At 42.2% G+C, this 22,831-nt stretch overlaps 1 protein-coding gene across 4 annotated transcripts in view; it reads left to right on the top strand.

Annotated features, from left to right (window-relative positions):
• Nucleotides 1-22,831, top strand: part of LOC126187864 (protein 60A) — a 437,325-nt gene that overhangs the window by 365,313 nt on the left and 49,181 nt on the right. The window contains exon 2 of one of the 4 annotated variants that reach the window (XM_049929184.1): nucleotides 7,534-7,705. The exons of the other annotated variants lie outside the window; for them this stretch is intronic. Coding sequence (XP_049785141.1) covers nucleotides 7,534-7,705 — 172 coding nt within the window. The remainder of the gene's footprint in view (nucleotides 1-7,533; nucleotides 7,706-22,831) is intronic. 4 annotated transcript variants of the gene reach the window in all.

Raw genomic sequence — 22,831 nt, 5'->3', positions numbered from 1 at the left:
ATGTATTCGCAATACATTACATTTGTCTATATTAAGGGTCAGTTGCCACTCCCTGCACCAAGTGCCTATCCGCTGCAGATCTTCCTGCATTTCGCTACAATTTTCTAATGCTGCAACTTCTCTGTATACTACAGCATCATCCGCGAAAAGCCGCATGGAACTTCCGACACTATCTACTAGGTCATTTATATATATTGTGAAAAGCAATGGTCCCATAACACTCCCCTGTGGCACGCCAGAGGTTACTTTAATGTCTGTAGACGTCTCTCCGTTGATAACAACATGCTGTGTTCTGTTTGCTAAAAACTCTTCAATCCAGCCACACAGCTGGTCTGATATTCCGTAGGCTCTTACTTTGTTTATCAGGCGACAGTGCGGAACTGTATCGAACGCCTTCCGGAAGTCAAGAAAAATAGCATCTACCTGGGAGCCCGTATCTAATATTTTCTGGGTCTCATGAACAAATAAAGCGAGTTGGGTTTCACACGATCGCTGTTTCCGGAATCCATGTTGATTCCTACATAGTAGATTCTGAGTTTCCAAAAACGACATGATACTCGAGCAAAAGACATGTTCTAAAATTCTACAACAGATCGACGTCAGAGATATAGGTCTATAGTTTTGCGCATCTGCTCGACGACCCTTTTTGAAGACTGGGACTACCTGTGCTCTTTTCCAATCATTTGGAACCTTCTGTTCCTCTAGAGACTTGCGGTACACGGCTGTTAGAAGGGGGGCAAGTTCTTTCGCGTACTCTGTGTAGAATCGAATTGGTATCCCGTCAGGCCCAGTGGACTTTCCTCTGTTGAGTGATTCCAGTTGCTTTTCTATTCCTTGGACACTTATTTCGATGTCAGCCATTTTACGACGATCCTGGCGGGCGTCTGTGCCGTGTGGACGTCCAGAACCTCGCCTATGGGTTTGAGAATGTTTACGTAACCACTGATACCAGCATCGTTGCGCAACTGATGCAGCACGTCCAACTTGTGTGGCAGTTCCCTGAAAGGACCATCCCGCCACTCGGAAGGCCACAAATTGACGCCTTTCAGACTACCTGAGTCGGCTGTAGGAAGCACTAGCGAGTCTCCGTTTCGTGGTTGCCTGCTTGCTTCACACGTTTGCACCACACTGAGCCTTCTGACTGTGAGTATTCCCTATTAACTGGTAGACTCAAATGGCGCTGTGGTGGCTGTCACTACGCTATCTGTAGGCGGACAACGTTGAGCCTTTATCAGAACACCTACTATCCAGCAGGTGGCATATGCCGAATCCCGAGCTGGTTATAGAGCCCCGCCCGAGTTGCTCCAAACATTTTCGACTAGAGAGAGATTCGGCGATCAAGCTGGCCATGATAGTGTTTGGCAAGCACGAAGACAAGCACTGGAAACTTTCGCTGTTTGCGGGCGGACATTATCGTACTGAAATGTAAGACCAGTATGGCTTGCCTTGCCATGAAGGGTAACAAAACGGACCGTTGAATAGCGTCGACGTACCGCCGTGCTGTATGGGCGTCGCGGATGACGACCAATGGGGTACTGCTATGAAAAGAAATGTCAGCTCAAACGATCAATTCTGGTTGTCGGGCGATATGGCAGGCGGAAGTTTGGAATCCTATCGCTCTCCGGGACGTCTCCAGACACGTCTTCTCTGGTCATCGGGACTCAGTTCGATGGAGGACTCATCAGTAAAGACAGTTTTACTCCAGTCAATGAGATTACAGGTGGAGGGCGCGTGTGGAGACACCCGAGATAGTCGACCGCCATACGGCCCGACAAACAGAAGTGATGGTCGGGGCTGCCACTTCTTATCATTGCAGGAGCCATTTGGTTGTCTTTCGCGGCACCCTTACGCCACAATGTGTAATATTTCTCTTTACAGCAATCATATTCAGCTACAAGAAGCTCTTCTCAGAGCAGTTGAGAAGGTAGCAGTGGGAAGATGACACAATATGGTGTGAGGTACCGGTGGCCGACGTTTTTTTCGGTACGGATATCGTGAGAAAGACCGCCTAAACTGTGGTCCTCCTCCGCGATTGGCTGCTGCTTTCGGAAGTAGTGCGCCAAAATGATAAACTTCTGTTACTAATTTTAGAAAAACTAAACAGTGAATTTACTTGCTTTTCATATGAAAATATCTCTCAATAGCAGGCTATCGTTCCATTATTTGAAAAGTGTTAATTACCAGCAGAATAATAAACAATAGCTAAACGAAAAGGCAGACGAAGCACTTCGGAGATCTTCGGATGGCGGGCGAAGTAGTTCGGCTGTAAGATCAGAGCTGATTCGTCAGTCTCGGAGGAGAGACATGTTGCCTGCCGCTGTCGGTGTCCGTTAATAACTTAGTTAGCAATCTCTGTTTATTTGGACATGTAATTGAGAACAGTTTGAAAGTAACTACACTAGTAAAGAGTTCATTACTTTATTTTCTATGAAACTATGAAGAATGGAAATTATTTGTGATTCACAAAGTGGAATATAATTGTGCATTTTCTCCTCTTCTGCTAATAAAAAGCGAGTGGCATCCCGTATAAACAAACTAACTGAAAATTTAATTATTCGTATAATATCAGTTCCTCGTTAAGAGTTTTTTACAGCTTCGAGATAATCGATTCACGAGCTACGTGCTGTTTTCTGCGCAGGGGACAACTACTACAGAAGACTGCAGGTTGGTGAACGTTATTCAGAACTTATGCATTCCACTCTAAGCGGTGGAAGCAACTGGCCACCTCGCGTGTTATGCAGTCTTAGTACAAATAAGTTCGGTGACACATCATCTGTGGTAACATGGAAGAGGTATGGAGGAGGGAAATTTTCGGGGGAAGGGATTTAGCATATATTCGTAAACCTCTCTTACTATCTATAAGGTGCGCTGCCTCTCTTCTACTTGCCATAAGCGGTCTGTCGACGACATTCTACGCGCCGTTTGTTGCACTTCATGCCGAGCCATCCTGGGTTTACATTTCAGCAAGATAATGCGCGCCCGCACACGGTGACAGTTTCTTTCTACCGCTGGTGTCCGTGATTGCAAAACCCTACCTTTGACAGCGAGGTCTCCGTGTTTCTCCCTAATTGACAACGCCTGGACCATTATGGGTAGCGGGGTTTTGGCGATCTAATGCGCCAGTTGGACAGAATTTGGCACGAATCCCTAAGGATGATATCCAGCAACTCTCATCAATCAACACCAAGCCGAGTAACTGCTTGCATAAGGGCCAAAGGTAAACCAACGCGTTATTGGCTTGCTTAATTTGTGAAGCTCTTTCTCTTGTATAAATCGCCCAGTTTTTTTCTGAAATTGTAATCATTTGTTTGTCAATAGATCACATAAACGATTTCCGTCCCAATCGGATAATTCCTTTCAGCGCGTCGTTTTTTTTTGTTTTTTTTTTCCCCTTCCTTAGAGTATACAGGGTGGTCCATTGATAGAGACCGGGCCAAATATCTCACGAAATAAGCATCAAACGAAAAAACTACGAAGAACGAAACTCATCTAGCTTGAAGGGGAAAACCAGATGGTGCTATGGTTGGCCTGCTAGATGGCGCTGCAATAGGTCAAACGGATATCGACTGCGTTTTTTTAAAATAGGAACCCCCATTTTTATTACATATTCGTGTAGTACGTAAAGAAATATGAATGGACCACTTTTTTCGCTCTGTGATAGATGGCGCTGTAATAGTCACAAACGTGTAAGTACGTGGTATCACGTAACATTCCGCCAGTGCGGGCGGTATTTGCTTCGTGATACAGTACCCGTGTTAAAATGGACCGTTTACCAATTGCGGAAAGGTCGATATCGTGTTGATGTATTGCTATTGTGATCAAAATGGCCAACGGGAGTGTACTATGTATGCTGCTCGGTATCCTGGACGACATCATCCAAGAGTCCGGACCGTTCGCCGGATAGTTACGTTATTTAAGGAAACAGGAGATGCTCAGCCACATGTGAAACGTCAACCACGACCTGCAACAAATGATGATGCCCAAGTAGGTGTTTTAGCTGCTGTCGCGGCTAATCCGCACATCAGTAGCAGACAAACTGCGCGAGAATCGGGAATCTCAAAAACGTCGGTGTTGAAAATGCTACATCAACATCGATTGCACCCGTACCATATTTCTATGCACCAGAAATTGGATGGCGACGACTTTGAACGTCGTGTACAGTTCTGCCACAGGGCACAAGAGAAATTACGGAACGATGACAGATTTTTTGCACGCGTTCTATTTAGCGACGAAGTGTCATTCACCTACTGCGGTAACGTAAACCGGCATAATATGCACTATTGGGCAACGGAAAATCCACGATGGCTGCGACAAGTGGAATATCAGCGACCTCGGCGGGTTAATGTATGGCGCGGCATTATGGGAGGAAGGATAATTGGCCCCCATTTTATCGATGGCAATCTAAATGGTGCAATGTATGCTAATTTCCTACTTAATGTTCTACCGATGTTACTACAAGATGTTTCACTGCATGAGAGAATGGCGTTGTACTTCCAACATGATGGATGTCCGGCACATAGCTCGCGTGCGGTTGAAGCGGTATTGAATAGTGTATTTGATGACAGGTGGATTGGTCGTCGAAGCACCATACCATGGCCCGCACGTTCACCGGTTTTGACGTCCCCGGATTTCTTTCTGTGGGGAAAGGTAAAGGATATTTGCTATCCTGGTCCACCGACAACGCCTGACAACATGCGTCAGTGCATTGTCAATGCATGTGCGAACATTACGGAAGACGAACTACTCGCTGTTGAGAGGAATGTCGTTACACGTATTGCCAAATGCATTGAGGTTGACGGACATCATTTTGAGCATTTATTGCATTAATGTGGTATTTACAGGTAATCACGCTGTAACAGCATGCGTTCTCAGAAATGATAAGTCCACAAAGGTACATGTATCACATTGGAACAGCCGAAATAAAATGTTCAAAAGTACCTACGTTCTGTATTTTAATTTAAAAAACCTACCTGTTACCAACTGTTCGTCTAAAATTGTGAGCCATATATTTGTGACTATTACAGCACCATGTATCACAAAGCGAAAAAAGTGGTCCAACTAAAACATTCATATTTCATTACGTACTACGCGAATATGCATTAAAAATGGGGGTTCCTATGTTGTAAACCGGAGTTGATATCCGTTTGAGCTATGGCAGCGCCATCTAGCGGGCCAACCATAGCGCCATCTGGTTTCCCCCTTCAAGCTAGACAAGTTTCGTTCTTTGTAGTTTTTTCGTTTGACGCTTACTTCGTGAGATATTTGGCCCGGTCACGATCAATGGACCGCCCTGTATACGTAAACCCTCTCACTATCTGTATGGTGCGCTCTCTCTCTTCCACTCGCCATAAGCGGTCTGTCGACGACATTCTAACACGCCGTTCATGCCGAGCCACCCTGGGTTTACATTTCAACAAGATAATGCGCGCCCGTACACGGTGACAGTTTCTTTCCACTGCTTGTGTCCCTGCTTGCAAAACCCTACCTGGGCCAGCTAGGTCGCCGGGTTTCTCCCTAATTGACACCGTCTGGACCATTACGGGTAGCGGGATTTTGACGATGTAATGCGCCAGTTGGACAGAAGTTGGCACGCTATCCCTCAGGATGATATCCAGTAACTCTTATCAATCAACACCAAGCCGAGTAACTGCTTGCATTAGGGCCAAAGGTAAACCAACGCAATATGGGCTTGCTTAATTTGTGAAGCTATTTCTCTTGAATAAATCGCCCAGTTTTTTTCTGAAATTGTAATCATTTGTTTGTCAGTAGATCACATAAACGATTTCCGTCCCAATCGGATAATTCCTTTCAGTGCGTCCTTTTTTTTCCTTCCTTAGAGTATATACGAGGTTAGCTCCAAAAGAAATGCACACTATTTTTATAAAAATACAGTTTTCATTCTGCAAATGAGAAAGTTTTACAGTGTGTAGATACGTCCTTGCCGCTTGTTTTTAAACTTAATTCAACCTGTCCCCGTGAGTTGCGCCGTCATAGCATGTCTTCAAGATGGCTGCTACACTTGACATTAGTCAGAAGCAAAGTGCTGTCATGGAATTTTTGTGCTGTGGAAACGAGACAGTGGGAAACATCCACAAGAGGTTGAAAAAGGTGTATTGAGATGCTGCTGTCGATCGCAGTACAGTTAGCCAGTGAGCAAGTAGGTTACGTGATGAAAACGGGCACGCCAATATTGAGGATTGTCCTCGCAGCGGAAAGCCTTATACTGCACACACTCCAGACAATGTGCAGAGAGTTAAATAATTGGTGACTGGTGACAGACGCATCACAGTGAACGAATTGTCACGCTACGTTGGGATAGGGGAAGGAAGTGTTTGCAGAATACTGAAAGTGTTGGCGTTAACAAAGGTTTGTGCCAGGTGGGTTCCCAGGATGTTGACAGTGGCTCACAAAGAAACAAGAAAAACGGTATCCAGAGACCTTTTGGAGCACTACGAGAATGGTGGAGATGAATTTCTTGGAAGAATTGTGACAGGTGATGAAACATGGCTCCATCATTTTTCACCAGAGACGAAGAGGCAATCAATGGAGTGGCATCATGCAAATTCACCCAAGAAAGAAAATTCAAAACCACACTTCTGCTGGAAAAGTTATGGCTACGGTGTATTTCGATTCCGAAGGCCTCTTGCTTGTGGACATCATGCCAAGTGGAACCACCATAAATTCTAATGCATATGTGACGACACTGAAGAAATTTCAAGATCGACTAAGTCGTGTTCGACCACACCGGCAAAAGCAGGATGTTTTGCAGTTGCACGAAAACGCACGACCACACGTCAGTCAAAAAACCATGGAACTGATCACAAAAAAGCCGCGCGGGATCAGCCGAGCGGTCTTAGGCGCTGCACTCATGGACTGTGCGGCTGATCCCGGCGGAGTTTCGAGTCCTCCCTCGGGCATGGGTGTGTGTGTTCGTCCTTAGGATAATTTAGGTTAACTAGAGTGTAAGCTTAGGGACCGATGACCTTAGCAGTTAAGTCCCATAAGATTTCACACACATTTTTTTTATCACAAAACTCGGATGGCCAACACTGAAACACCCGCCTTACTGGCTCCATGTGACTGTCATCTCTTTGGGAAATTGAAAGACTCTCTTCGTGGAATAAGGTTTGAAGGTGATGACTCCCTTATGCACGCTGTCAAACATTGGTTGCAAGAGGTTGGTCCAGAATTTTACCGTGCGGGTATACAGGCGCTGGTTCCAAGATGGCGTAAGGCAGTTGAGGGGGATGGAAATTATATGGAGAAATGAAAATATTGTTCCTAAATGATGTATCTACACACTGTAAATCTTTCAGACATGTAGAATAAAAGATGGATGAAAAAAAATAGTGTGCATTTCTTTTGGAGTGACCCTCGTATAATGAACAAGATCGGACCCTATATCGGTCCCTGCGGTACACCTACAGTGCTTATTGTTCCTTTTGGTTGCGCGCCCATTAGCTGTAGTGGTTGATGCTAGAAACGGCCGCAGCAGCGCCGCTCGGTGTGAGAGAGTGTCGGGTGTGTGTGCAGGGCACCACGGCATGCGGCACGAGCGCGGCCGGCTGCTGTCGTTCGACGTGTCGGAGGTGGCGCTGCAGGAGCGCATCCTGGGGGCGGAGCTGCGGGTGTTCCAGCAGGCGCGCGCCGCGCCCGCCGCCTCCTTCAGCCTCACCGCCTACCAGCTGGTCGGCGACGACAAGATGTGAGTAGCACGGCCTCGCGCCGCTCTGCTGCCTGATGGGGCGTCAGTGTGTTGACGACCTGCTACTCAGCTGTGGCGTTACTACTGTTTTAAACATTGGCATTTGTTACTGTTAAAGCAATGGCAACTCAGACAATTTTATTTATTTATTGCTTATTCACTTTTGCCAGATAAGGACCTAAGGGACTTGAAAGTCTCTTCGGGTTTGCTGCCGGATCCTAAAATGAACTTGACTCGATTTTTCGGCGGTCCAACTGGTCACCATCTTCATGGAGAATGCTGCTTCTGCTGATGAGTCCCGCTGAGAACTTGAAACGTCCCCTTAGAACAATTATACACGACTGTGCTTAAACTGACACACAATATTTTTAGCGCAACGCAATCTGACTTTCAAAAATCCCTACAAAAGAATGGCCCTGACTAACATTAACCTGTACCTTTCACAAATCACTTACCTCACAAAAATCTTCGTTACTCAAGCTACTGCAATACAGCGAGCGCCACTACTGCCAGCTAAATAAAAGATTCAAACTACGGAAGGCACTAACTACTGATAGGCATAGTTAGCAAATGAAAGATATTAATAGAGAACAAACAATGTATTTACCTTAATAATCATAATATATATAGCAGTTCATGACAAATTACAAAACACCGCCATCTCTCTCCCCACATCCACCACTGCTGGCGGCTCACCTCCAACTGTGCAACGCTACGCGCTGTTCACATCCAGCTGCCGCTGCCCAACACTACAATGGCAGACAACAATGCAAACTAGCCACAGGCTGCACACAGCACAGCCAGTGATTTTCATACAGAGCGCTACGTAACGTTGCCAATAAGAAAATATAAACAGCCTACTTACATAGCCCCCATGCTCCACACAAAAAATTTTACAAATTGTTTTGGCCAGTGGCCAATAATGATCATCATTATCATCATCATCATCATCATTTAAGACTGATTATGCCTTTCAGCGTTCAGTCTGGAGCATAGCCCCCCTTATACAGTTCCTCCATGATCCCCTATTCAGTGCTAACATTGATGCCTCTTCTGATGTTAAACCTATTACTTCAAAATCATTCTTAACCGAATCCAGGTACCTTCTCCTCAGTCTGCCCGACTCCTTCTACCCTCTACTGCTGAATCCATGAGTCTCTTGGGTAACCTTGCTTCTCCCATGCGTGTAACATGACCCCACCATCTAAGCCTGTTTGCCCTGACTGCTACATCTATAGAGTTCATTCCCAGTTTTTCTTTGATTTCCTCATTGTGGACACCCTCCTGCCATTGTTCCCATCTACTAGCACCTGCAATCATCCTAGCTACTTTCATATCCGTAACCTCAACCTTGTTGATAAGGTAACCTGAATCCACCCAGCTTTCGCTCCCATACAACAAAGTTGGTCGAAAGATTGAACGGTGCACAGATAACTTAGTCTTGGTACTGACTTCCTTCTTGCAGAAGAGAGTAGATCGTAGCTGAGCGCTCACTACAATCAGAGCCAATAATGATTTGATAAAATTTTTCATAATTACACTAACAAAGATATCCAATGCACACCCTTATTGATATAATGTTGGTCAAAAGCTAAAATTTTCTCACAGTCCATAAAGACAGTCCTGATCATTCATCATAATAGTAATTACAGTTTTTTTTCACAAAGTCTCATTAGTAAAAAAAATTGCACACAGAAGTAGTGGATTTCCATGCAGTCTTGAAGAAGTAGTGGTGTCCTTCCAACGGAAAGACAGTGCTGACTCTTGACATGCTGACAGGTAATGGGCCACAATGGAGCAAACCCACAGAAGAGTCATTCGAAGTTCTGAAGAATATTGGTAGGTAGGTCATCACAGAGCAGACCCACTGTAGTCCTTGTAGAAATAATGGTATTGGTGGGCCATCAAAGATGCAGACCCACTGTAGTCCATGTAGAGACGGCCAGCAGCCATCTGTTGCGACTGTGCAGGTGCACATTCACCATCGAAGAGTCTTGCGGAGAATATAGCAAGTCCATAACCACCACTTGTGCACTCACAAAGTTTTTGGAATTGTCCTTAGAACCAGCAATGCTGTTATCCAGTCCCTTGCTGAATTATTAACACATGTGCAAACACTAACAGCCCCTACTTCTCACATATTGTCCATATACTATGACCAACAGAAACGTGTGCAGTGAAATGTAACTTACAAGTTACTTAATTTGATGAACTGGTGTCAATTACAATTGTATAACACAAAAATACAATAACAAAGGTACAAAATACATCATTAAAAACATAACAATACAGATAACATTTGTAGTAATACAGGCTTTACAAAAGAATAGAAATAAACATATACATCAGTGTGACAGGAATTATGAGATGAGTGCATATATAAAAGATCAGAATAAATTTTGAAACATCAAATTCACACATTAGCATTAAAACAATACAGAATAAATAATGTCTAAGCATAATTACAAGGTAAATAACATATTATTAATGCAAATTATATTTAAGGCTAACAGTATTCCTCATCACAGTGAATGTAGATTAGTATTAGAAGAAAAAAAATTCTATGAAACTACACAGAGACAGGAAGAAAACAAATACACAAGGGTACACAAACACATAGTGGGATAACACAAAAGGATAGGACAGGGTTTGTTTTCATTTGGTACTGCAGTCCAACCCAAAACTTCATTCCATATATCGTCCCTCTTATTTCAACATTTGCTCCAGCCAAAAAAAAAACATCCTATCCAAGCATGCTTTCTGTATTCTGTTCACATCCTCTTTCAAAATAGTTTTTCTCCACTGTGCACTACTTTTTTGGCCAAACTATTTTCTTACAGCTTCTTAATGCATTTCTTCCAATACATCATAGTTAGTTTCTTATATAGTCTACCCCCTCTTAAGCTAACTTAAATCTACTGAGCTCAGATATATATACCAAGGGACGAGACAATGCAGCAGCATAAAACAATTAATACAAACAGCAATCACAAAAAATTCAAATTGGCAAAGCAATTGCAGGACTACAACTAATATAAGGCACTGTGCAGCAAACAAGAAAATAAATCCGTAGTAAAACTAGCTTAGAAGAGTAAGACAAATTAAAATTCAGTAACACTATGCCTGGCAAACAGCAGCAGCTTATACCTAAACATGACAAAGCTCAAGCAGAAAAAATATTACAGTAAAAACAACAATGCAGAAAAGGGAAATGTCTATTCACATCTTAATGTCTATGTAATTAAAGTGGTGCGCCACAAGAAGTTATTCTAGCAAAAAAAATTACAAAGTAGTTGAAAAGAAAATGATATATGCAGTTACTGTTATTAGTCCCTTCTTATTGTTCTTTCCATTCCAAGAGCTTCTTTTTCGAAGAATGTGGGTCATAAAATAATTATTTAATAGATCTGTTGACAGAAAGTGTTCACATTAGCAAATGCATTTAATTTTATTTTATGAAACCAATGCTGCAAGACAGCTGGAAACCAGATATCAAATGAAATAAGCAACTATGTACAAAGTAAAGCATAAGAACATTCAATAGTCATGTGACATTTCATAAGTTAGTAGAAATTCTCTCAACTCTCGTAGAAAGACGCTTGTCATAATCAGGTGTGCAGATGTAAGTATCTTTCCAAGTAATGAACGTGTCGTATTTGTGATGCTATCTCTAAAGGAATGTCAATGGCGAGGATAATGGTCTCTTTTTTTCTCCACCTAATGGCTTTCTTACTACCTCTCAGCTGGGCGCCCAAAACGCATTACGTCAAGGTCACTTACCTTTCTTACTGAAATATTTACGACAGGAGTCTCCGCTACAGTGGCAGTCTCATATAAAAATTTCACAGGTCGAGAATTTGCATTACAAATCTGTAGAGACAAAATCTTATGAATATAGCAGTGTCCAAAAAATTTTCGCCGGCATTGTGATACATTCATGCATTTACACACATTTCATAACTCTTAAAGTACAATTCTTGGTTTCCAACAACCTTTGTTCACAAACCAGAGTCCCTAACCACTACTCATTATTCCTTACCTTATTCGTCAACACTTCTTCAATATTGCATCATAACAGATACATAGCTTAATCAAATTACTCATATAGCATCAGCTTATTGATCATAAACATACCGCAACAGCATAATACACATAGTCATCGTAATAATAACATCATAACACCTCAGTCAACTCTCACAATCGTCGTAGCTTCCTCCAATAATTAAAAAAAATTCTCTCCTCATGTCAAAAGTGTCATCTGCCTCAAACGTACTTTAAAAATCGTGATCCCATACCAAATATATCATTCAAAGCTCTCATAATATCACAATGGGTCTGTAAAAATATGAACAGTTCACAAAGTACAGACAAAATACAATTTCGTAAGTGTGAAGTTATCCAACGGTGTAATTACGTAAACATTTGTCACCGCCGTTGTAAAAAAGTTTGTCTCTCTCAGTTAAATGATCAGATAGCTGTGTAATTTATGTGTTAGAGAAAAATGGTACCTATGTGTAAAGTTGTGTAAGCAAATACCATATTAGCTAGGGCTCCTTGTGCTTGCTAAACACATGATACACAAAGTAAGCGTGTACCCCCCTGAGGATTATTGTAATTATACCCTCAGGTGTTACAGATTACAGCAATGGAATGAAATGTACCACGGAAAACTTTCTTTGTAATTCAAAAATCTTTAAAAATAAATGTTGTAAGTACAAAATTAATCACTCAAATACGTGTCCTGTAGCGCTAAATGTGCATCTTGCTGTAAGATAATCTCTGTGGAAGTGTCGTAGTTATTTTCCTCCGAAAGCTAAGTTCTGCAGAAGTCAATGTACTTACCTCATGATAAACAAAAGTGAAATGCTTTGCGTATAGATATCTTAGTTATTACGCTTATTGTTGTGATGAAGAAATTACTGTGCTGTAACGTATTGTTGTGCTACGGAAAAGGCTGTCTCATTGTAGCTATACCACAAAAGTTACTATTAAACATGTTTTACTTTCCAGAAGAATTCAGAAAAACTGTGCAGATATAAAACAGATACACCGCAAAAGCAACATTGTAAATTGTCACTCATTAGTAACGTCGTGATATAATCATGTAGCTGTCACATAAACTAACCACTGTGTCATCTGGTATCTCTCAGAAAGTACTTTAATTCAGAATGTATTTTCAAGTACACCAAAATGTTGCATTAAAATCTCATTAGCAGTACTGGTAAATGTTCTAAGTATGTGAGCGTTATAGTCGTTACGTAATCGTGCAACTAACAAGCAAGAATGTACACACACAATAACACTGTGTCGTCTGTTCGGCATACCAATGCATTCGTAATTTCTGTTTAAATAAGTTCTCTTGGTTCTTGACTGGATATTTAACTTCAAACATTGTTGCATGGTAACAGTTTCTAAGCATACTAGTAACGTGAAGTGAAAAGTTTTATGGCAAAGACAAATAAACAGCAGATTATCTTTCAATAAATGGTTATACACGTGAAATGTGGTGGAATCTTTTACCCTTTCTAGTACGCAGAGTTTCAACTTTAACGCAATTATCATGTGGTATACGTCGGTAAAGAATACTGGAATTTTTCTCAAGATTAGCGTCTATGTTATTTTTCTCTGAGCCAGCCGGCGCACGCGGCAGCCTGCGGTGCGAGTCATTGTCTGCTCCTTTGTTGGCGCGCGTCGTTACTGGGATTAGGAGGCCTAACTTCTACAAATTCGCCGTGACGAGAATACCCTACTCTGTTTGAATCTTGGCAGTTCTGATGCACTTCAAGTCTGTCGTTACGATCACATCGTCTGTCCCCATGTCGGTAGTTCCTGTAGTTTCTTTCTTGTCGGTTAAGTAGTGGAGAATTTCTCCCTGTATCGTCACTGCACGGTGGACCGTTGCATCTGAAGTTATTCTGTCTCCCGTGATAATAATAGTTCTGGTTGCCAAATTGTCTGTTTCTATGATTGTCTCTGTCATATTCATTAGTACGGAAATGCGATCTTTCTCTGTAACTATTACTCTGCCAGTGGTTGTCATACGGGTGGTGTCTGTTTTGGTCACGATTTACGTTGTAAGAATAGGCTTGTCGTGGCCATTTATTGTTTCTGTCGTCACGGAATTGTGACAGATGTGACCTGTAGTGATTGTTTTCCTGTTTTCGCATCCCGTGACTGTCTGTGTCAATTTCTAATTCTTGTAAGAGTCCCTGAAAAGCTTCAATGTCGTCTTTGCAACGTCCTGCCAAAATAATATGCCGTAAATGTTCAGGTAATTTGATTAAGCATATGCGGATGAGTTCTGAGGGGCTGTATGGGTTTGACAAGTACTGATTCTTGTGCAACATGTCTTCAAAATATTTGACAAGACTGGAAAATTCAGATTGTTCAAAGTGTTTCATCATCATGATGCTATGTTTTACTCGGTCTTGTGTAGCTTGTGACCAATATGCTGAGAGGAAGGCATGATAAAATTCTCCTTCACTGTGACAATCGTGAATGACCGATCGCATTCTTACAACTGGTTCATTCTCCAAGTAGCCACACATAAATTCTAATCTGTGTTCTAATGACCAGTTGGGAGGAAAACAATGAGAGAATTGATGGAGCCACACTTGTGGATGAATGTCGTTGGCAGAATTCTTAAACGTTTTGAATTTACGTGTAGTAATGAACAGCTTATAGTCAAAATAATCGTGTCGGCGAGTAGCACATCGCTCATTGTTACTTCGTTTCGGCGGTTCCATCTCAAAATCCAATGCGCCTTGCCAATTTCTTTCATAATTTCCGAAGTGCCCTGAGTTATTATTTTGTGGCTGTTCCGTATTTCTATGTCCCTTTTCCCGTATTGGAGCGCGAGTGGCCTCTGAAATACGTAATTCTTGTATTACCTGTGTCAGGTGATCTTATACTTCCCGGATTTCTCTTTGGTGTTGCGTATTAATTTGATTCTGATTTTGTTTGAATTTCCTAATTTGTTCGCACTCTTCTGTGTCAGTGATGGCTACAGGTCTTGTGTCATTCAGATCATCATCTACGTTTGCAGATAAGGTAGTGAACTGATCCGAAAGTTCGGCTACTTTCTCCGATAGTGTACTTATTTCCTCAGTGTGTTTTTGTGAACCAAGTTTCAGAGTGTCCATTTGTGTTGAAATCGTATCTACTGTGTCCTTTAGGTTTTCTTGAGTTTTTGCAAGTTGCTTAACCGAATCGGCAGATGCAACTGAGTCAATTTTAGCTTGCAAGGTGTCGTGATTTTCATGAACAATAGTTTGGAGTTCTTTTATGGCTGCTTCGTGATTCTGTAATGCATTTTCATGCCGCGAAAAAATAAGTTGAAAATGCTCACAAATTTGTGTTTTTACATAATTACAGACTATTTGACATTTCGATTCAATGTTATGTAACTCAGCAGGTAAATCTTCACGTGTTTGTTCCAATGAGCGTAACTTTTGAATCTTTTGCTGTGTTTGTCTCTGATTTTGTTCCATTGTGTGTAACTGTTGCTGTGTTTGTCTCTGGTGTTGTTCCATTGTGTCTAACTTTTGAAGATTTTGTTCCATTGTGTCTAACTTTTGTTCCATTTGTTGCATTAGCTGTAATAAGAATGCATTAGTGTCTGGAATCTTTTCCTCTACGCTTTTCGGCAGTGCATTTGCACCGGCAACATTCACATTTTGACAAGCGGAAAATGTGTCTTGACTTATTTGAGAAAACGGTGAGGACGCAAAACCTGAATGTACAGTATTTGCAAAATTGTGTCCTATCATTTCGGATTTCTGAGGCGAGCTGTTGCCGACCGATCGATCGATAATGCTTCCTTGTTCACTACCTGTTTCACTGCCTACACCATTATTTGCTGCCCGCTCCATTTCCCTATGCACAATTACCAAATTACTACTTCGAATGTCTGTTAATTCACTACACAGTGGTACTGATAAGCTACGCTCGTCGTCACTATTATTTTTCAGTTTACTTTGGAGCCTAGTGTTACGTTTTTCACACGCCATTATTGTCACAATATTTCACATGATAACACAGAAAAGCACAATTTGAAGTGCAAAAATAAGAGAACACATTAACATAGCACTGAAAATAATATGTAGTTAATTGCAAGCGCAGCTGCGAAATACTTGGTGCAAATCTACATGCATGCCACAACTGTTTTACTGTACAACAATGAAAGACTGCAACTACAAAGGAGATTTTCTCTACAATTACGCGCTAGCAATAAACAAAAGCTGCACTAATTACACAAACTACAAGAAAAAAACCAGAAGATTCCAGTGAGCTATCCTTGGCTAAGGGTCGACATATGAAACGTCCCCTTTGAAAATTGTACACGACTGTGCTTAAACTGACACACAATATTTTTAGCGCAACGCAATCTGACTTTCAAAAATCCCTACAAATGAATGGCCCTGACTAACATTAACCTGTACCTTTCACAAATCACTTCCTCACAAAAATCTTCGTTACTCAAGCTACTGCAATACAGCGAGCGCCACTACTTCTAGCTAAATAAAAGATTCAAAGTACGGAAGGCACTAACTACTGATAGGGATAGTTAGCAAATGAAAGATATTAACAGAGAACAAACAATGTATTTACCTTAATAATCATAATATATATAGCAGTTCATGACAAATTACAAAACTCCGCCATCTCTCTCCCCACATCCACCACTGCTGGCGGCTCACCTCCAACTGTGCAACGCTACGCGCTGTTCACATCCAGCTGCCGCTGCCCAACACTACAATGGCAGACAACAATGCAAACTAGCCACAGGCTGCACACAGCACAGCCAGTGATTTTCATACTGAGCGCTACGTAACGTTGCCAATAAGAAAATATAAACAGCCTACTTACAAACTGTCGATAGGTTGCAAATCGACGTCCTATATAGGCCACCATTCAGTACACGGCGCATGCGCCGCCCATCACGGTTGCTGCCCTCCAAGACAGGGAGGTGGCGCCGCCCTTAGTGGAACACTGGCGGCAACGATATATCGCACTCAGGGCCGCACCGAAGAGCGTTCAGTTTTGATACGAGATAGTACAGGATTCCACGTCCTGCTAAGAGGAAACCCATTGTCCCTGTTGATTAAATTATCCGCCAACCTAGATCGCCTCTTTATAGACACTGTTCCAAAAACCTTATATATTGGCAACTACCACAGTATCATCAAATTTCATACTGTCGCCCTCATTTAAGCAGTGTTCTGCTACACCGATTTTTCCGGCTGTTGTAGCCTCGTATGACGGCGATGTTCCACACACCTATCATGAACTGTGTGAATCGAACGGCCAATGTAAGCCTTCCCACATTGACACGGAATTTTGTATACACCAGGTTTCCTAAGCCCCAAATCATCTCACAGAGCCGAGTAGTGCCCTAATATTAGAAGGTGGACGGAACACACTCTTAATGTTAAAGTTCCTCAAAATTCGTCCAGTCTTAAAAGATGTGCCTCCAGCATAAGGAAGAAAGGCCACCGATTTATGTTCCTCTTCATGCACCTGTAGAGATGGTCCAAACTCGATAGTACGACGAATCTGCTTCTCTGAGTATCCATTTTCCTTAAACACAGCCAAAGAAAATCGTCAGTTCTCAGCGGGACTCATCAGCAGAAGCAGCATTCTCCATGAAGATGGCGACCAGTTGGTCGCCGAAATATCGAGTCAAGTTGACTTTAGGATCCGGCAGCAAACCCGAAGAGACTTTCAAGACTTATTACGCTGGGAAAGCCTACGAACGCACACCTAAGGGACTTTCTTACATCTGACCAGGAACAACACATACAAAAACATTACATAATAATAATAATAACAACAACGATTTACACTATTAATGAATATAATAATTGGTAATAATACTAATGGTAACACTAATAATGATGATAAATTAATGGAGGAATTAAGAATTATATTAATTAGTTATTTCATAACAAACTCAATAAATAATGTGCATTATTAGTAAAAAGTAATAATTTCCAGTAATAACAATAATAATAATAAACAACTTGGAGAATACAAGGAGCTTCCGGAAAGGCCGCTCCTGTGCTAAACAAATTTTTAATTTGAAATCAATAATCCGACACACAATACTAAATGGCAAAAATATAGTGGTTTGTTTCATTGACTTTAAAAAAGCCTTTGACTCCGTGGATAGAGAGACCCTAGATGGCATCGTCAGAGAATTTGTGGTCAACAACAGGCTAGCAAACATTATCAGAGAAACTTTAACAGGCACGACTTCCAAAGTGAAGTGTATGGGAGAATTGTCCCAACCATTTGAAATCAAGACATGTGTGCGACAGGGCGATGGATTATCACCAATACTATTTAACTGTGTTCTGGAGAAGATTGTGAGAATTTGGAATTCCGAACTTGAAAATCAAGGGATTAGCCCAGTCTAGGAAGAAAATCGGGAGGAATCGAAGTCAATTGCATGGCTTTTGCTGTTGATTTTGCAACGCTTTCAGAGAACTTAGAAGAAGCGCTCATACACATCACCCTACTATAAAGGATCGCTGGCAAGGCAGGACTTAGGATCTCGAAAGAGAACACCAGATTCATGACAAGTGACAAACATGGACGACAGTTCATCGAAATAGAGATTGGACGGATTGAGAGGGTAAAAAATTTCAAATACCTCGGTGAAGCCATACAAGAGAATGGACTGGAGAAAGCTGCTGTGGGGGCCGGACCTCAAAAATGGAGAGACCTTACGGATTAACTAAAAACATTTACAACAAAAAGTGCATCTCTTGTAATGCCAAAATAAAGCACACCAGTGCTGTGGTAAAAACAGTCTCTGTATGCCAGCGAATGCCTCTCAGTGAATTACAAGTTGGAAAAGCTGGAGATGCTACAAAGATGAATATTACGGAAAATCATGGGTCCAACTCAGGTTGAAACTGGCTGAAAACTTCGAAGCAATAATGGAATCTACAAACAGGCGGAGAAAATCTCGGAGACAGTGAAGAAGAGGAGGTTATCATGTCTAGGACACCTGTACAGAATGAACAAAACTGGGTCAACCAAAAGGATATTCGGCTATCTCTGGAAAAAGAAGACAACAGCGACATGGATTAAGCATGCTCGTAACGATCTGGAAAGGTTCAACATTCAGGAAGTTCAGATATTAAATAGGGATATATTTCGGACCATGATTCAAAATTTGGAAGGATTTCAAGTGGAAAGAACTAAGAAGACTGGAAGAGCCTGGACGGATGAACAGAAGCAACAGCACAGCGTCCATATGAAGGAATATGTACAAAGAGGAATCTTCAGACAAAGGAGAAATAAAATTGTAGAGTGATCCTAAGTGGTCAATTCGTAAATAAAAAAATAATAATGGCAACACTAATAATAATAACAAAATAACGGAGGCGTTAAGAATTATACTGATTAGTTTAGCACTTTTGAAACCGTGTTTGGTATTAGAATAAGTGAAAAGGTTAATGAAAGAGGAGAGAATTGAATTACACTGAGGTGACAAAATTCTTGGCGTAGCGATATGCACATACACAGACCGTGGAAGCATCGCGTTCACAAGTTATAAAAGGGCAGTGAATTGGTGGAGCTGTCTTTTGTACTCAGGTGATCATTTGAAACAGTTGCCGACGTGATTGTGGCCGCACGACGGGAATTCATGGCTTCCAGAACACTGCTCAATATTTACAGCAGGGCTAGTCGCCCTCTTTCAGGCCGGACAGTGCATCCGGTGACACGGGCTTTTTAATTGTGTCATCTATTCCGATTCTCTCATTGCCCTTCAGAGCCTCTGTGTGCTGTACACAGTCAATCCCGTAGCGCAACTTGTGCTAGAAAGCTTCCACTTGCTCGCTGTTGAGGGAGCTACTGTGATGTTCATGTGGATTCCTAGCCACGTCGGTCTGACAGGAAATGAGGCTGCTGGCGCTGCGACCAAGGCTGCAGCCCTCCTAACTCTGTCTGTTAGCTCTTCCATCCCTTCGGATGATCTGTATTACCACCTTTCGGCAGGTGGTGTTACTTGGGCGTCACCACTGGTCTTCTGTTCACGGGAATAAACCCTGAGGAATTAAAACTCCTCCCTGGCTTGGCCGATCTCATCCCGACCCACTAGCCGCGAGATCATTTTAGCTAGGTTGGCATGGGGCATTGTCGTTTTAGTCGTCGCCATTTGTTAAGGGGGTGATCCCCTGCCACTTAGTGCTCATTGCCTTCATCTTTTGACGGTTCGCCATTTCCTGACCGAATGCTCTTTTTTTAACAACTTACGTTCTAATGTATGTTTGCCGTCTTGAGTTAGCGGCTGTTTTAGCGAACGATGCGCAGGCTGTCGACCTCGTTTTTACTTTTTATCCGTCCTAGCAAAATGCCAAAGGAATTTAATCTTTGGTTCGGCATCTCTGCTGTCTCTACAGTGTATTTTTTGGACCTCTCTCCTCTAAGAAGTCTTTGTTCTTAGCTCGCTTTCTTTCCGTCGATTGGGCTTGGCGCATCGTCGTTTTTAAGTTCTTTTACTTCTTGATGATCTAAGGTTACGACTTGGGCACGTATGATCTCAATTGTTTTTGCGCCCTAAAGCGAACCAGAAAAAAGAAAAAAAAGCGAACAACGGACGCGAGTGCCATTGCTAATAACACATCGCCTGCAGCGCCGTTCTGTGGCTCGTGACCCTATCTACATCCATACTCCGCAAGCCACCTGACGGTGTGTGGCGGAGGGTACCTCGAGTATCTCCATCGGTTCTCCCTTCTATTCCAGTCTCGTATTGTTCGTGGAAAGAAGGATTGTCGGTATGCTTCTGTGTGGGCTCTAATCTCTCTGATTTTATCCTCATGGTCTCTTCGCGAGATATACGTAGGAGGGAGCAATATACTGCTTGACTCTTCGGTGAAGGTATGTTCTCGAAACTTCAACAACAGCCCGTACCGAGCTATTGAGCGTCTCTCCTGCAGAGTCTTCCACTGGAGTTTATCTATCATCTCCGTAACGCTTTCGCGATTACTAAATGATCTTGTAACGAAGCGCGCTGCTCTGCGTTGGATCTTCTCTATCTCTTCTATCATTCCTATCTGGTACGGATCCCACACTGCTGAGCAGTATTCGAACAGTGGGCGAACAAGCGTACTGTAACCTTCTTCCTTTGTTTTCGGATTGCATTTCCTTAGGATTCTTCCGATGAATCTCAGTCTGGCATCTACTTTACCTATCGGTTGAACGAATGGAAAACCGTGGTTTGTCACATGACTCCTGATTTCATTTGGTAAGAGCTGATGGGAGGGTTCTATTAATGCGCAGATCCGATGAAGCCATGGACCCAAGTTGTCAACAAGGCACTGTCCAAGATGGTGGAATGGTCTGGGTCCCCTGGTCCAACTTGGGAGACCGTCTGCAGCCATACATGGACTTCATGTTCCCAAACAACGATGGAATTTTCTCGATGTCACATGCCGCAATTGTTCGCGATTGGTTTGAAGAACATTTTGAACAATTCGAGCGAATGATCTGTCGACCCAGATCGCCCGACGTGAATCCCATCTAACTTTTATGGGACATTTTCGAGAGGTCAGTTCGTGCACACAATCCTTCACTGACAACACTTTCGCAATTAGGACGGCTACAGAGGCTGCGTGGCTGAGTAGTTCCTCACGGGACCAACGACTTGTTGAGTGCATGCCGCGTGGAGTTGCTATACTAAGCTAGGCAATAGGAGGTCTAACACGATATTACGAGGTATCCCGTGATTTTTGTCACATCATCCTACAACAAGCGTTTAAAGAAACAGTGCTCTGAAAAAGTGGACATTTCTCGTATTGGCTATCGTTGGATATTCTTTATGGCGTTGGTAAGTGCTTAACACTGCAACAATGCCTCGAATCGCTTCCTACAATTTGTAACCAATCACCTTCGGTAAAGACTGTTTGCAATTGGTTTGCAGAATTTCCTGGTGGCCTGCTTCTGTCAGGATGACTTTCATGAAGGTTGATGAAAATCGGTTATTGTCCCAAAAATCATTCATGCTGCGCACATGACTGAAGAGGATTGGCATCTGACTTACTGTAAGACAGACCCATTCTTACAAGGGAAATCCAGTCGGGTATGTCGAAACCTGCCATGAAATTTTTTATAGAGAAAAAATTCATCGAAAGAAAATTTATGTCAGAATTTTAGCTGCTAAAGTGCACTCCAAGCACGTGTATTTTAAAAACAAATGTTGAAAATTGCCAAATTCGTAGCTCGCCATTTGGCTGTAAAAATGTATCATGCACATATCATTGGTTGACGACACCTTGGTAAACAGGAAACGCGGCACGACGTAATCGTAATTTATAAAGCGTTGATAGTTACTTTGACACAACTATTCAGTTACTGTTTGGTCTGATCTGCAGGTCACTTAATATCCATAATAATTACCAGTTGCCTTTCCGGTGTCACTAGGTGTTAACAATGGGGATGAAAATGAATTAATTTTCTTTGTGTTTTCTTCATATATGCCTCATTATAGCATCTGTATTTCTGCAGAGTTTCATAGTAACGTGGAATCCAACTAATTTTTCAACCTTGTAAAGATGAAATATAAAGAACGTGGTCTGCAGTCGAAATCACGTACTTCTCGTGAAGACCTACATATATGTGACATTCGTTTGAAACATGTCTACATTTCGCTAGGAATTGTGAAAACTTAGGAGAAACGAAATAACTCTGACGAGTCTGTGAACTGTGTTCGAACAATGATTGTTCCGCTAATTAAATTCCAGAACAAAAATACATACCTTCCTAGCCCGAAGAGAACATGCATCCGCATCTACACTATTACCCTGCAATTAACATTTAAGTGCTTAGCAGAGGGTTCATCTAACCGCCTTCAAGCTACTTCCCTACCGTTGCACTCTCGAACAGCACGCGGGGAAAAGAACACTTAAGTCTTTCTGTGCGAGCTCGTGAGTTCTCTTATTTTATTATGACGAATATTTCTCCCCATGTAGGTGGGCGCAAAAAAAAGAAAAAAAATCGCACACAGACCTGAGAAAGCTGATGGTTGAAGTTTCATGGAAAGGTCTTGTCACTGCGAAAAACGCCTTTGTTTGTATGTATCATATCCGTGGCACTTTCTCCCTTATTTCGCGATAA

This window comes from Schistocerca cancellata, chromosome 5 (assembly GCF_023864275.1).
Source record: "Schistocerca cancellata isolate TAMUIC-IGC-003103 chromosome 5, iqSchCanc2.1, whole genome shotgun sequence".
In the NCBI taxonomy this organism is placed as follows: domain Eukaryota; kingdom Metazoa; phylum Arthropoda; class Insecta; order Orthoptera; family Acrididae; genus Schistocerca; species Schistocerca cancellata.
This window is presented reverse-complemented; position numbering and strand designations above follow the sequence as displayed.